Source organism: Tarenaya hassleriana, unplaced genomic scaffold (genome assembly GCF_000463585.1).
Source record: "Tarenaya hassleriana unplaced genomic scaffold, ASM46358v1 Cleome26, whole genome shotgun sequence".
NCBI classification, from domain to species: Eukaryota; Viridiplantae; Streptophyta; class Magnoliopsida; order Brassicales; family Cleomaceae; genus Tarenaya; species Tarenaya hassleriana.
Genome location: NW_010965869.1, coordinates 2,008,003 through 2,022,544, shown reverse-complemented (window position 1 = coordinate 2,022,544; position 14,542 = coordinate 2,008,003). Strand labels below are relative to the sequence as shown.

The window sequence follows — 14,542 nt, the reverse complement described above, 5'->3', positions numbered from 1 at the left end:
TCTATGTATATATATTTCTATATATATCAAATAAAAATATACACATATATACATGTATTTATACAAATATATATGCATATACATACATACAAATATATTTATATATATACATATACAAATATATATAAATACATATAACGTATATATTGTGTGTATATATATATACGTACATACATACAAAACAATATATATATATATATCCACATACAAATTTATAAACATAAATCCTCCTATATAAATATATACAAAATAAAAAAAATATACAAATATATATATATAGGAATATATATGTTTATATTTGTATTTGTACATAGATATAAATATATATATGTATATATGTGTATTTTTTTTACTTTTTACTTTTATTTTTATTTTATTTTTTTGCATTTTTTTAGATTTTTTGTTTTTAGTTTTTAAAATTTTGTTTTTTATTTTTTTACAATTTTTTGGATTTTTTGTTTTTATTTTAAAAAAAAATATGACGTGGCATGCTGATATGACAAAATTTTTCATGTGGTGTGCCATGTCAGATGCCACGTGGCATGCCACGTCATCGGTTAACGGACATTTAACACCGTTTTCGGATTGTGTAGGAAATTGCAGTTAAATTGGGTAGTTCGTGTATCAATTTGGCATATTAGATAATTTGATGTAGTTTTTTGTCAAATTAAAAATTCGTGTAGAAAAAGATCACATTTAACCGAGTCGGTGTAGGAAAATGTCATTTTCCCTTATTATTATCATCATTATTATTATTATCATCATCATCATCATCATCATCATCTTCTTCTTCTTCTTCTTCTTTCGGTGTCCAAACCTTTCTCTGATTGCCTCAATATGCATAAATAAGGATGGACGTTTCGAGTTTGACTTAAAAGGTTTGGTTCGCTATTTTCGAATTCTATTATTTCTATTGAAAAAAATTATAATCATTTTATTTTTATGTTCGATTTGTTTAAGATTCGGTTTAGTCCATATTGATAAAACCATTCACTTTTCAAAGAAATTTTTCGTTTTTTAGATTTTTTTTTTTAAATTTCGGTTTCAAATTTTTCGATTGGCATATGTTTATATGTTATTTGGTAGGAATCCATTTACTTATTCGGTTATTATGATAGCGATTTGATTGTTGTCTTGGATGGAACACTAATCGAGGGGTTAATTAAGATAGAGATTTAAAAAAAAAATAGAAAAAAAATCCAAATAAATTATCATAATTAATCAAGTCTCCCCGCGTTATTTTTATAAAAAAAATTCCATCTTCTTTTACTTTTATGGTATTTTCCCTAAACAATTCATTTAAAAAAAAATTTAGCTCAATAAGAATATCAGGTTTTTATATCGAGAAAATCGTAAATATAAAACATTTTCATGGCCTGAAAGAGAGCGAAGCCCAAGTGACAAGTTGGGTGGACCAGAAGCTACAAAGCTTAGACTTAGACGCAGCATTCACCTTTTTAGGTTTTACAACACACACACACACATATATATATATATATATATATATAATGATTATTTACTTAAACGAACCAAAAATAAAATGAAAATGATAAATAAAAGCATTTCACAACGAAAGCCTCCACTTGCCATCATATATTTGCCTTTCTTAATTTTGTAAATATTACAGTGGATAAATATATACCAAACCTACCTTTTATTCTGTTTATTATAAATATTATATATATATATATATAATTATGTTCCTCAAAATATATGTGTCCGTCTCGAAATGCTATACACGCGATTTTAAAAATAAATCTTTGATAATAAAAAAAGTAATGCGGATCTTTCAGTTGAAGATCGGTAATGTTTAAAATCGTATTCGAAATTCTTATTTAAATAAAAAAATCATAGTTTGTACGATTAGAAAGCGTATTATCAAAACTTTTCTTCATGATATATATAAATTGACTCAAATTTGGCTAGTTGAACCGGTAAAAAGATTAGTTTGTATTTTGGTATAGAATAACCGTTATAAACAAACATTTTTTAATTGAATTTATTATGAGAAGATTATAGTTTAAGAATATACTATATATATAATATTTAAGAGGATATCTAACCTTTGAACTTACTAATCTTCTAAGCATTAAGAAATATCCATGTCAATACCTACTTGACCCAACAAAACACAAAATATAACAGTTTTAGTGGCACTTTTTTGAAATTATAATATATATATTTTTTTTATAATCAAAATTATAATTTATTGTTTTGTATGATTAGACCCACTTATGTGTACGTACTGTTTTCTATGTTAGTTTATAAATGTTTAATATTGAATTAGGAGTCGATTAAGACATCCACCACTACCACTAATTAGAAAACCTTGAATTTACATACTTTTGGTTTTCACATGGTCGCACTCTATAGGGCTGTTAACAAAAGTATTCAAAATGCCACCTCTATAAAAAGCTTCCAAGTATTTCTAAATGGTGATAGATCTTAAAATTATTATTTTTTAATTTGCTCTTAAACTATCCGAACAATATTGATTATAAAATTTATCTTAACCTATATAATACAGTGATTTTTTTTTAAAGTACGGTTACAATTTTCTATCATTTTTTCTCTTTATTGTAATATTTTTTTTATAAGTTCATCGAAATGATTTTTCTACATGGCAAAAAAGGTCTTTCAAAAATAGACACGTGTTCTAATTCTCTAGTTGATTTTTATCCATCGAATAATTTAAATTAACATTAAAAAAATCTTAAAATTAAAACTATATGGACCACATTTATTGTGTTGTTTCTAGTAATAGATGGATCCTACTTTCGGATTTTGTCAGAGAAAAAGAAATCTCGATAAGAGAATTCATTTTCATAATTTTTTTATAAGTTATTTTAGTTATCAAGAATTTTAATTGATATAAATAATAAGATTTTAAAAGTTTTTTCAACTGCAAACTTTGACAATTTGAAATCCAAACCTTTTTTTCTTTATAAGAGAGAAAAAATAGGAAATGGATTTAAAAATTATTTTTGTAACGGTAGATTAGTCGTTTTGAGGACTTAGTCGTCTTTTATACTTCCCTTTCGAAATAAATAAAAAATTAAAAAAAAATACACAGATGTGTCTTGACATAAACTTCCTTTATAATAAAATTTTGGGGAAAAAAAAAAGCTGAAGATGCCAATTATGAAATCGAAGATGGAGGGATGAAGACAAGGACGACGATAATTCCCAAAATTAAAGTATATTATAAAAAAAAAAACTCAAGAAAATATAATACAAGAGACGAAATTATAACCCTAAAACATCGAAAACCCATTTTTTTTTTTTTTAAAATGTACAAACAAAATCTCTAAAGGTGTCCATGGATCTCTTCGTATTCAAAACAGGAACTTCGTTACTCATTGCAAAGCCAAACCTAGCAACAGCTCGCTCGTAACTTTTTTTCAAGACCAGACAAACAAAACTTAACAAGTTCCGGTTTAGTCCGGTTCGGTCCGGTATTCCCTAACTCAACATCCACCGTTAACCGGTCCGGTTGTGGCAGTGTGAGGGTGACAGTAGTTCATGGGCATTGTGGCATTTACACCGTCCAGCATGTTGCTCGTCGGTCCGATGCATTTCACCGTCTGCTCGAAGATATTCACCAGTTGCATGAATATCTCCATCCTCGTCACATCCCGGTTCGCCTTATTCCCGAAAAAAAAAACGAAAAATTGCATTTCATCAAGCCGAGGGCAAAATCAGAGTGAATTCTGCACGGTTTAGCTCTTGATATGCAAAGTTTCCAGGAAAAGAAGATTGTTCTTACATCGACTACAAAGCGTGCCCAGATCTTGTCCTTCCGAGTTTCCATGAAACCCTTCAAGATGGTTAACCCTAAGCTTCTGATCCAATCCGCTATTTCGAGGAAGAAACCTCGTTGTTCACACAACATCTGCAGATTTTCGGGTGAAGGAATATGCATCAAACAGTTACTTAATTGCTTGCGAGACAAGCGACGAGTTTACCTCGACTTTGAAACAGCGAGGCGTGCTAAGATCTTCGACGGTAATCGGGCAGACCAAGGGCTGTGACCCGACTTCGAATGCCCATGTTGCCCCTCCTTCCTCCATGATCTAAAAAAGAAAGAAAAGAATCCAAGATTTTGATTTCGTTTTTTGGGGACGACAACATTGGCTCTTTGATCAGGCAAATGCCTGAAAAGGCTGAGAAACAAGAATCGGTGAAGTCAAGACAAGAAAATTTCGAAGGTCTGTTCATCTCTGCACCTTCGACTCCCCGGATTGTTTCAATTTATCGGCGTGCTTCGCAACATTTTGCAAGAAAAGCATGTGCTTGATCGTACGTTCCAAAAGCGCATCTATGCTGCACTGTAAAGGTCGAAACAACAGGAGAATAAAGACTGTTTTTTTGTCAGTAAAAGTTCCGCGGACAGGAATGAGAAAAATATTACTTACTTTGGCCCCGTTGGGTATGATTTCACGCAACTCCTTGACACGGTCTTGAATCATCTGCCGATCCTTAGGTCTAGGTCTCGGGTTTTCTCCCGTTTTAACCCTTTTACGGCTCGCTGGTTTGACGGTTCCGTTCATACACGTCCTGGAACATCCTGTGGATACACTGCCCTCATGCTTCAGGCTGTGTGCTTGTCCTAACCACGAACTGATCTGAGACCCATAAATGAATGCTGTCTGAGAACAACCTCCGAGGTTATGACCCTTATCGAATTCAGTTAACAAACAAGTTGATGGCCCTTGTTTCTTTTCTGCCTTAGGGATCTCGAAAACCCCAGGTTGAAAGCAGTTGTTGGATGCAGTGTTAACAGAAGAGTTACTGACTTTGGTCAATGTGGTTCTGCACGATTCAGACGTATCGTCATCACCAATCTGCTTGGAAAACGAGCAAGTCCCCGAGATCACGGCGTCTAAGAGATGATCCGTTCTCGAAACCTCATGTCCTGAGTAAATCCCAGAACCCATTTCTTGAATGTTCATTACATCTGACATTTCCCGTGTAAGGAATTCTGTTTTCGTGTCTATCGGAAAGCTCCAACCATCTTCACATGCTTTGTTCGATCGATCCAAACCCAAAATATCAAACAAGTCACTTCCCGCCGAGAACTTGGAACAGATATCACTACATGTTTCAGTAACCGAGCATTCGTTTCCCGTGTCAGTGTCATTTTTGGGAAAGCCTGAGTATCGTTCAGAGTTGAAGGTAGAAGAAAACGTTTCGTTCAGCCACACATCAGGGTTTGCAGACACTACTTTAGCCGATTTCCGCCATTCTTCGGGTGCCCCTCCAAGATTACCCCAACCTTCGACCTGAATATCTCTTTGAAGATTTGGCTCAGTTACCAAATCCACAGGGTTGACGATCTTGTGAGCTTGCGAGTGTATTATCTGCGACACAGGCACTCCAATCACATCTGCTGATTCTCGTGCCCCGTAATTTTCAGACAGAAGATCTCCCGGAACACATTCAAGTTGCAGGATTAGACCCTTCACCTCGTTCACGAAGCCCGAATTCTCCATTATCTAAAACGGGAACCAAGTTTACAGATGAGAGCATAGCTAAACTCTGTAAAAATCACAGCTTGTTTTGCCAAGGGCCGAGCTACGGAAATAGATGTCAAGAACTTACAGGAAGAGAAGAACCGAACTGGACAACACCATGAGGAATGACGGGAACAACTGCAACCGTCTGGAGAAAATATTCGAGCAACCACAAACACTTTACGATGAGCTAAAAAATCAATTCAAGAAACACGAGACTTCAAAGGAAAAAGACAGAATATCCAACCTGAATGCCTGCAGAGAATTGGAGAAGCATCTCATTTATAACCTATGCTCCGCCAATGTTAGAACGATCATCATGTCGATTCAAACATACATGTAAACCAAATTTCGGGAATAGCTTAGCTTATAATATGCGTAGATATATGTATATATACCTCGGGAGGATGAATGTTCCGGTTGAAACTGTTTGCTAGAATCCATTGATGGTGTCCTGTAAACGCAGCTCGACCAACTAATCTGGAAAGAGGCAAAGATTGAATTCAGTTCCTTCATTATTGGCGGGCAATGATCAAGATTCATGAAAGATTCCACCAAATGCAAGAACCTGAAACTGAAAACAGATTCATACCCTTCACCTACGAGAATAATCCGATTATTCAGCATCATTTGGTCAGTCAACAGAGGAACTTTCTCGCAAAATAAGCTCGGTGTCACCTCGTAGTAACATTCTTCCCAAATCAGTAGGCTGCAGGGAAAGAAGGATAAAAAGAAAAACATCAAATCATCCGTAAAGTTTTAGTTATAAGAAAAGGGGAAAACACAGATTCAAGAAAAAGCAAGAACACCATCAAACAGATACAACAATTGATGAAATCTCGGAATTTTTTCAGATAAACGAATACAAGAAAGAACATATGAAACCAGAAAAGGAAACCACCGAGAACTTTTCCTTTTCACTGATTCTGTGTAAACCCATGTTGTGTGTATATGATAAAGTCTTGATTCTGAACTTTAGGACATGTGGGAACAAGAAGAAGAGGATGAGCAGAGGAAGACAAAACCAAAGGTCATGAACAAACCAAGACAGGATCTTTTGTCTAAACAACAGTCAAAAGAGAGGGTGTGATTTTGTGGAGAGACAAATACAAATCAAAAGATTCTTTGGGACAAACAAGATCAGACCAAACACATAACTCCAAGAAACCAGGAACATGAAAAGAAAATATAATCAGACACATTAGGCAAGTGAAATTCTTGTCGCCGTCTTCCAAAAACCGTATCTAATTCTAAATCTTTTATCACGTTTTGCAGAGTTTCAGAGCCCCACCAGATCTGATTTCCGTTCGGCAGACCAAAAGACAAATCAGCTGTGTGATTAAAGAGATTATGTTTAAAGTCTGAAACTTTTTTTCCCGATTATACAGAAACGTCCCTGGAACTGGGAAGAACCGAGTTGTAAAACCTTTATATCCTTGTCTTCCGTTTTCTCAGAAGCCAAACAGAAGAAGTGGCCAAGTAAGACCAGACCCAGTAGAAAGTTCGCATCTTTTTCGACTTTTTCCTCCATTTTCCCAGCAACCAAACAGAAAATGAAAGCAAGCAGAAGCTTACCTAGAATTTTGACAGCCGATCTTCCAGAAAACAGCATAAGACCACCGGTTGCTCACACACATCGTCCTCAACGCTTCTCTCAGCAAAACCCCCATGTCTTCCCTATCCCTCTGCCTCTCTCTCTCTCTCTCTCTCCTCCGACTCTGTTTCTCCGGTGACGCTCTAGAAGCCCAGAAGTTAGCTCGGACAAGGAAATAGTTTCAGCAGCAACAGCGAAAAATCAAACTGCCCAGAAAAAGGTGAAGGCAAATAAAATCTCAGAACGACTAACCAACAACTCATAAACGTAAAAATCAACAAGAAAAACAGCAAAAACTATTACATTCTTATTAAGGAACTTTTCATGGAATGAAAGGGATGAATAAACTAACTTCCACGGCAAGATCCTCGACCGGCCTGTTTTGTTCTCAGTCCGCCACTCCGTTTCCGCTCGGTATCCAAGTTTCCGGCGATCATGCTCCGGCATCCCATTTCTCGGTCAGCAGAAAACAGGAGTGAAAAAAATGAAACCCGAAAAAGAAAAAGAGGTGAGAAGAAGCAAAAAGAGTTTATTTTATTTCTTCTTCTACAATATGCTCCAAGCTTCGAGCTTGAGGATTCCGATGACTCCCGCCATTGTTACAGCTTCAGGAACTGGAAAATGATCAGAGTAAAATCCAAATGGACCTTCTTTCTTGCTGTTTTTCTGAGTACTAGTGCCTCTCTCTCTCTCTCTCTCTCTCTATTGTTCCGCTGAAAATTGGAAACCGGCCAAAAGTGGTCTTATTAAACAAGGAAGACGATGGATATGGAAAGGGCCACGATGTTCACAATAAATTACGGGATTTTGCCCAGTCGAAGTCGTTTGTCGGTTTCTGGGATTAGACGAATAATTTAATATTTGTTTTTGGCAAATTCTGAAATATACTTTTTAGGAAAAAACAAAAGTTTAAAAAAAAGGTACAGACACCAAAAGACGTACCAAATAATCTTTTAATTAATGGAAAACTATGTAACGTACTTAACTTTATATTCCGCTCATTAAAATAAGCTCCAAGGATATGACATTGAAACTTTTTATACGGTTTTATTTGTTGGTATTATCGATATCATTAAATTTAAAAAATACTAGTTAAATTTAATGTATGAATATAAAAGCTATGATGTGTAATACCTGTGGAAGAAGCAAAATACAGGAAAAGGTGTCTACGTACGTATAGATATTGTGAAAAAATTAAGATGTATAATGATTATTATTAAGGAACCATGTCATTATAATAAAATTAGTTATAAATATTTAAAAAGTTCAGGAGTATATATACATCTATAAATTTCTATAACTTTCATAAATTCTATAATTTATCATAGAAATCATCAAAAATATTTTTTCTAAAAAATTTATTTTCAATTTATAACAGATTAATTTTTATTAAATATAAATTTTAACACTTTTGATCAACTATATTTTTAAAAGTTTTTATATATATATATATATATCCGGTCAAAATTTATAGTATAGATAATAAATCAAACCTGTAATAAGATATTATAAATAACAAAATTTAATAGTCTTATCTATAATACAAAACAAAAAGTTAATTCAACGGTTGAGAAATAACATAGTCATTTCATGGTATTAATTTCGATTCAATTAATAAGGAGGAGAACACACAATTACTTATGTGATTAAAGACTAATTCTCAATTTAGGAAATTAAATGGGTCGCAAACACAATCAACCTTCTTGTTAGAGTGGGCGATCGGGTCGGATCGGGTTATTCGAATTCGGTTATCTCGGATTCGGGTTATTCAGATTTGGAATATTCATATCCAATCGGATATATAATCTTAATCGGTTCGGATTCGGATCGGGTTTTTTCGGGTTCGGTTCGGGTTTATCCAAACAAATATTAGAAAAAAAAAAGTCCATGAATGTTTTACAAAAATTAACAAAAACATCGTTCATAATGTCATTTGTACCGAAAACAACCTAATATTAATAGTCTCGGATCATGAAAAAAATCAAACTAATTGCGTGATCAAACTAATTACGTGATGTACATGTACCAAACCAGAGCAAGAGAATATGGAATGAAGGTATTTTGCAAATGATTTTTCTCTGTATTCCATTAATGTTACATGATTCTCTTTATACAGGTTGTATAGGATAAAACGTAAAATTTCTATCTGAAAAAGTAAACCAAACAACTAAACAAAGAATAAAATTCTCTGTTCTTGGGCAAAAAAAAAAGAGTTTGAACTGCCTAACATGCCACGCTTTGCAAAGATCCGATTCAGACGTAAAGATCCAAACTTCATGGGAAAGATGATGAGGAACGAACCTTCTCTGCCACAAGTGGCGAGAATCAAGAAGGGTCATCGTCGTCATCGAAGGCTTTACAGTGCAGATGCAGTCTATGAAGATTCTGGCAAGCCCAGATTGGTCAGAAGCTCTGGGATTAGAGCTTTGAGGATTGGAACAAACGCGAAATGTAATCTTTGGACCACTTACCTTGTCCTTCTACAAGAACCTGCCCACTTTATCAAGAAGAAATGTGAAAACTTGGATCGGTATATGTTGTGACCCCGTTAAGGAAATTTCTTGCCTTTGCTGGACTAGTGTCTCCAGGGCCTGCTTGTTGTTCCCGAATACAGAAACACCGCGAAACAAGCAACAGACGAAGCTTAGCAGAGAATTAACGCAGACGAGGCAGCCGACGACGCAGAAGGCAAAGAGAAGCAGAGACAAAATGAAGCAAATCAGTCACACAAATCAGAGACAAAATGGAGCTAAGAGAAGCAGAAGGTAAAGCTCACATGAACCAGAGAGAAAAAGAAGCTAAGAGAGATAGAAGAAGGCTGAAACCGAAGCTCACACGAATCCCAGAGAAAAAGAAGCGAAGAGCAGGAGAAGAAGGTGATGCTACAGCCTAGAACTGATCACGATGCAGAAAAAACCTATAGAAGAGGGAGAAAAAGAACGAACCTCAGACGAAGAAGCTACCGACGACGCAAACCGGAGGTGCAGAGAGAGAGGCAGTGTCGGCGGAGAAGATCAGGATCATAGAGAGACGGCTCAGCTTAGCAGAGAGTGACGGCTCAATCGACGCAAACCTCAGAAGCGGCGACGGAGGAGACGGTTCAGGCGACAAAGAAGAAGGCTCAGGCGACGGAGGACACAGATCGAGCTTGAGGAAGAGCTTCGACGGACATGAATCGAAAGTGCAGAGGGTTAAGATTATTAACCCTAACCCTAATTAATTAAACTAAAATTTTAAATTCGGTTTAATCGGATAACCGAAACCGATCGGTTATTTATCCGAACCGAACCGATCCGATCGGTTATAGGATTACGATAACCGATCGGTTATTTTTGCAAAATCCGATCCGAACCGAAACCCGATTAATCGGTTCGGTTTTACCCGAACCCGATTAACCCGATCCGATTGCCGAGTCCTACTTCTGGTTATAGAAAAAGTTAAATAGACTAAAAACTTTATAATCATATAACAAACATAATATATTATATATTGTAAATAAGTATCCTATACCCAAGATATTTTCCATGATATTCTATTTCTTTAATATTTCATAGATATCATTTTGATATTTATATCTATTCTGTTTTTTTTCTTTTTTGAGCTAAATACATATAAATATTGTATGAATTTCATATGAATAGGTGTCGAGTTCGTAAATTTATCAGAAAATTTAAAAGTTTATGTATTAATCTAACTATGTATTAAAAATAACGGGTGTTTTGTGTTCTTTTTTTTGGGGGGGGGGGTCGAAGTAAAATAATAAAATTATATGGGTGGTAAAATAAAATTATAGGGGTGGGTGAATATTTTGGAAAACAAAAAAAAAGGAAGGGAGAGAACATGTGTACAAATGTAACTGGTTGGAGATAGGTACTGCTTGTTGATGTCCTGATGACGTCAGTTAGAAATCGCCCTCCAGTTTCCTGACTATTTACAGATCTGCCATTACCCTTTAACCTCGGTCACTTATTGTAAATTTTTTTTTTTTATAATACGTGATTTACCAAGGGTAGATTCGAATCTGGGTGGAGCACTCTTTGCGCCTACCCACTTACCAGTTGAGCCAACCACTCTTGGCTATTGTAAAACTTCATATCATTTTTGTTTATATTTTAGTGGAACATTATAATTTTTGACTTGTTTATATTTGATTTCTTTATATATACACACATATATATATATCTTATATTTTTATCTAGGTCTGAATTGTTGATATATACCGAATCTTGAATAATATTACAAGATATATCGTATAATAGAGATCTTATCAAATCCAAAAAATATATATTTATAAATATTTATTATCATATCTACTTTATTTATTTAATGTAAGACTTTCATCTATTTATATGTTATTTTGATTATCAATAAAATATATCATTTCACAAATTTCTACAAGAATATTATTTTTTTATATTTTATATTACCTCATGATTCTAATATTAATGGTAATACATGTATGTATATATGGTATTTGAATATCTTAAATATTTGTCAAAATGTTTTATTATTATTTTGTTCTTATAATCATTTGATTGTTGTAGTTTTTAAAAATTATGACAATAACTTTCAAAACTAATTAAATATTATTCTTTCAATCAGATCGATTTTGTATATCTCATTTGAAATATGTATTCAGTATATATATATTTGCTTTTCCATACAGTATCATAGTTTTTTGGGGAGGAATGATGAGGCGAGAGGGGGAAAAGCGACACGTGGAGGGGTAATAGAGTGCAAATAATGAAGAATGATGAGAGGCTATTTGAGCGACGCACATTTCCGGTTTCGATTAAAAATAAAACAATGTGTGTGTGTATATATATTTATTTATATATTTCATTCGGCATGCGTTTCTTTGTAATCTTTGATTATTAATATTTCTATTAAAATATGTTTTCATGACTCGAAACATGTTTAATTATTACAGCATGTCCAACTTAAATATTAATTTTTTAAAACAGTTAGGCTAATTTTACCAGAGCAAGGTAAAATTGTCAATTTAAGATTACAATTGCAATTACAACTAAAAATAATTGCTTTTTTATCCGGATATGTTTCAACATTTCTTCTAATTATTTGTAAGCTAAAAATGATGAATAATGCTATTAAATTGGATTTTTCTACGTTATATACCTTTTAATTCTTCTATTATATACAAAAAAAATTTATTATGTTCATCATTTCACCCTATGAATTAGATTAACGTCAAATTTTGTTCATTGTCCTTAATTAATCAATAAAAAAATTATATGAATATTGAATAGACAATATGCAAACTTAGTGGAGATTATTACATGCCTTTTTTTGCTAAATTATTATTATTTGTCTACTTGATTAAATTTTCTTCAAAAATCTAGTAGAATTAATATAATTTTTCTTCTACTTAGAACAAAATAAATTATACAACACCTTTCCTCTTTTCTTTCTAATCTGATATGTACCAAACAACTATTTTAATTATTACATTAATATTTCTCTCTGCAACATCTATTCATATTTTTATTCTTTTATTACATCTTTTTATTAATTGAAACTTCCAAGGAATTTATTTAATTTTAATTCTTTTTTTTTTCTGTTGCCCCTGGCCTTGTCAGATATTGTCACAAACTTTTCATAGAATCAGCATATAAGCATCCTCCCTCGCTGAGAAGATCCTTCATCCATGTGACCTCTCCTTATGGTAGCTTATTAATTTATCGGTATTTGGAAACTATATTTACAGCAAATAGTAATTTTAAAAATATTTTGTGTAAGTTTATGTTTTTTTATGAATGCATAATACGATAGTTTTTTTTATTATCTTATTCACACAAAAAAAAAAACATATGGATTTTAAGTTTGCTTAACAATGTAATTGTGATTGCTCGTGCATGTATCTAATTAATAATACACCTTGGAATAGTATTCTTCCATTTCCCATCATATATATATATATATATATGCTTTTCAAATAGATTATGATTTTCTTCGGCCTTAATAATGAAAGATTTAATAGTAGATTAATCATTCTATTGTAAGATATTAATACACTAGATTTATGCTATCATTTATCTTTAAAATATTTACAAACTTTGAAGAATTTCTATATTTCCATATTAAACAAATAATCAAACCTTTTACAGACGAATTCTAGAATTATTTATCTAGTTTCTAATAATATTATTATTAGAATAGGATTAAATTTTGGCCAATGCAATTATAATATAGCAACTTCGGACCAACAAATTTCTGTAAAAAAAATGTGTTAACTTGAAATAACTTAATTATAACTGTGTTAACTGAAGCTGTTAACCAAGTTGAATAGAATTCTAACAAGTTTCATCAAAAAAAAATCTAACAATATTAATACATTATAATCAAAAACGTTTTTTTTTTATATTTACCAAAAAAAACATTTTTTTATTTACCAAAAAAAAAACATTGTTTTTCTTGGTGGGTTGTTGGTTGTGTTCGACGATAGGCTTTTGGATAACGAATAAATAGTAATATGCGAGTGATCTCCATAGAGTTTTCTAATGATGAATTAGAACGTGTATGTATCAATAGGGTTTCTAAAAAAATGTTATTATTAAAATAAAAAATCGTGTTTTTAAAGGGGTTTTTAATTCTTTTTTATTTTGTATTATTTCATCGTTGAAAAACAGATTTTTATTCGAAATTTTTTTAGTAAGAAAAACCTAAAAAAAAAGGAGTTTACATAAAAAGTTGAAACTCTGAGTTGGAGACAGATGCAAGGGTTTTGTCCCTTCTGTGTTTGTTAATCATAGTTAGTTACCCCTCTGAATTTTAAAATATATCTTGAATTCAAAAGTAATTTAGCATTATTTTATTTGAGTATTTATTTTCGTTTTATGGTGGGATGAGATGAAATGATTTCGCTACTCATCAGCATGTGATTCAAATTGAAAACTTCTATGGTCAAATGGAACATAAAAATTTAATCTAGACAAAATTATATATATATATATTAGTAATATAACAAATCTCTGTTATTCTGTATGTTATATATTTTAATTGTTTTACTAATATAAGATTTCTATAATTTTATGATTATTTCTTGTTATTCTTGGAATTTGATTTTGACAATATAACGATCCGAGACCGCTACGGAATGATAGAGTTGTCCCCATATCAACATGGAACCTTATAGCGTGTTTTGTCCTCATTCGCACACATCGCGGAAAGAACTTCACAGGAGGTCACCATCGTAAGACTACTCCAAAGCCAGTATGTTTAACTTTGGAGTTCTCTCGAGATGGCTAACTGAAAAGATAGATACATCTTGTTGGTATGATGAATACCTCAATTAATTCCTTTAAGTTATCTTAGACTGTGTAGTCTCATACCTACACAGTCCACAGATCCCTCTCATTCCGATGCGTCCGATTCATCCCTGTATCCCCTATCCAGAAGCTCGTCAGGAGCCACCCTT

At 32.8% G+C, this 14,542-nt stretch overlaps 1 protein-coding gene across 3 annotated transcripts; it reads right to left on the bottom strand.

Annotated features, from left to right (window-relative positions):
* Window positions 1-3,181: 3,181 nt before the first annotated feature.
* Window positions 3,182-7,808, bottom strand: LOC104816979 (transcription factor LHW-like). Of its 3 annotated transcripts, none has more exons than XM_019202922.1 (11): window positions 7,411-7,808; window positions 7,089-7,313; window positions 6,106-6,222; window positions 5,912-5,993; window positions 5,761-5,802; window positions 5,602-5,661; window positions 4,416-5,495; window positions 4,227-4,328; window positions 3,966-4,073; window positions 3,767-3,892; window positions 3,182-3,644 (listed from the first exon to the last, which is right to left on the bottom strand). In XM_019202922.1, the coding sequence occupies exons 2-11, from the start codon at window positions 7,181-7,183 to the stop codon at window positions 3,468-3,470; spliced, it is 1,989 nt and encodes a 662-aa protein (XP_019058467.1). In that variant the 5' UTR covers window positions 7,184-7,313; window positions 7,411-7,808; the 3' UTR covers window positions 3,182-3,467. The 3 variants fall into 3 exon arrangements, with proteins under 3 accessions (XP_019058467.1, XP_019058466.1, XP_010544333.1); XM_019202921.1 differs by having other exon boundaries at window positions 7,460-7,808; XM_010546031.2 differs by lacking the exons at window positions 7,089-7,313; window positions 7,411-7,808 and adding an exon at window positions 6,415-6,571.
* Between the last annotated feature and the right edge of the window lie 6,734 nt (window positions 7,809-14,542).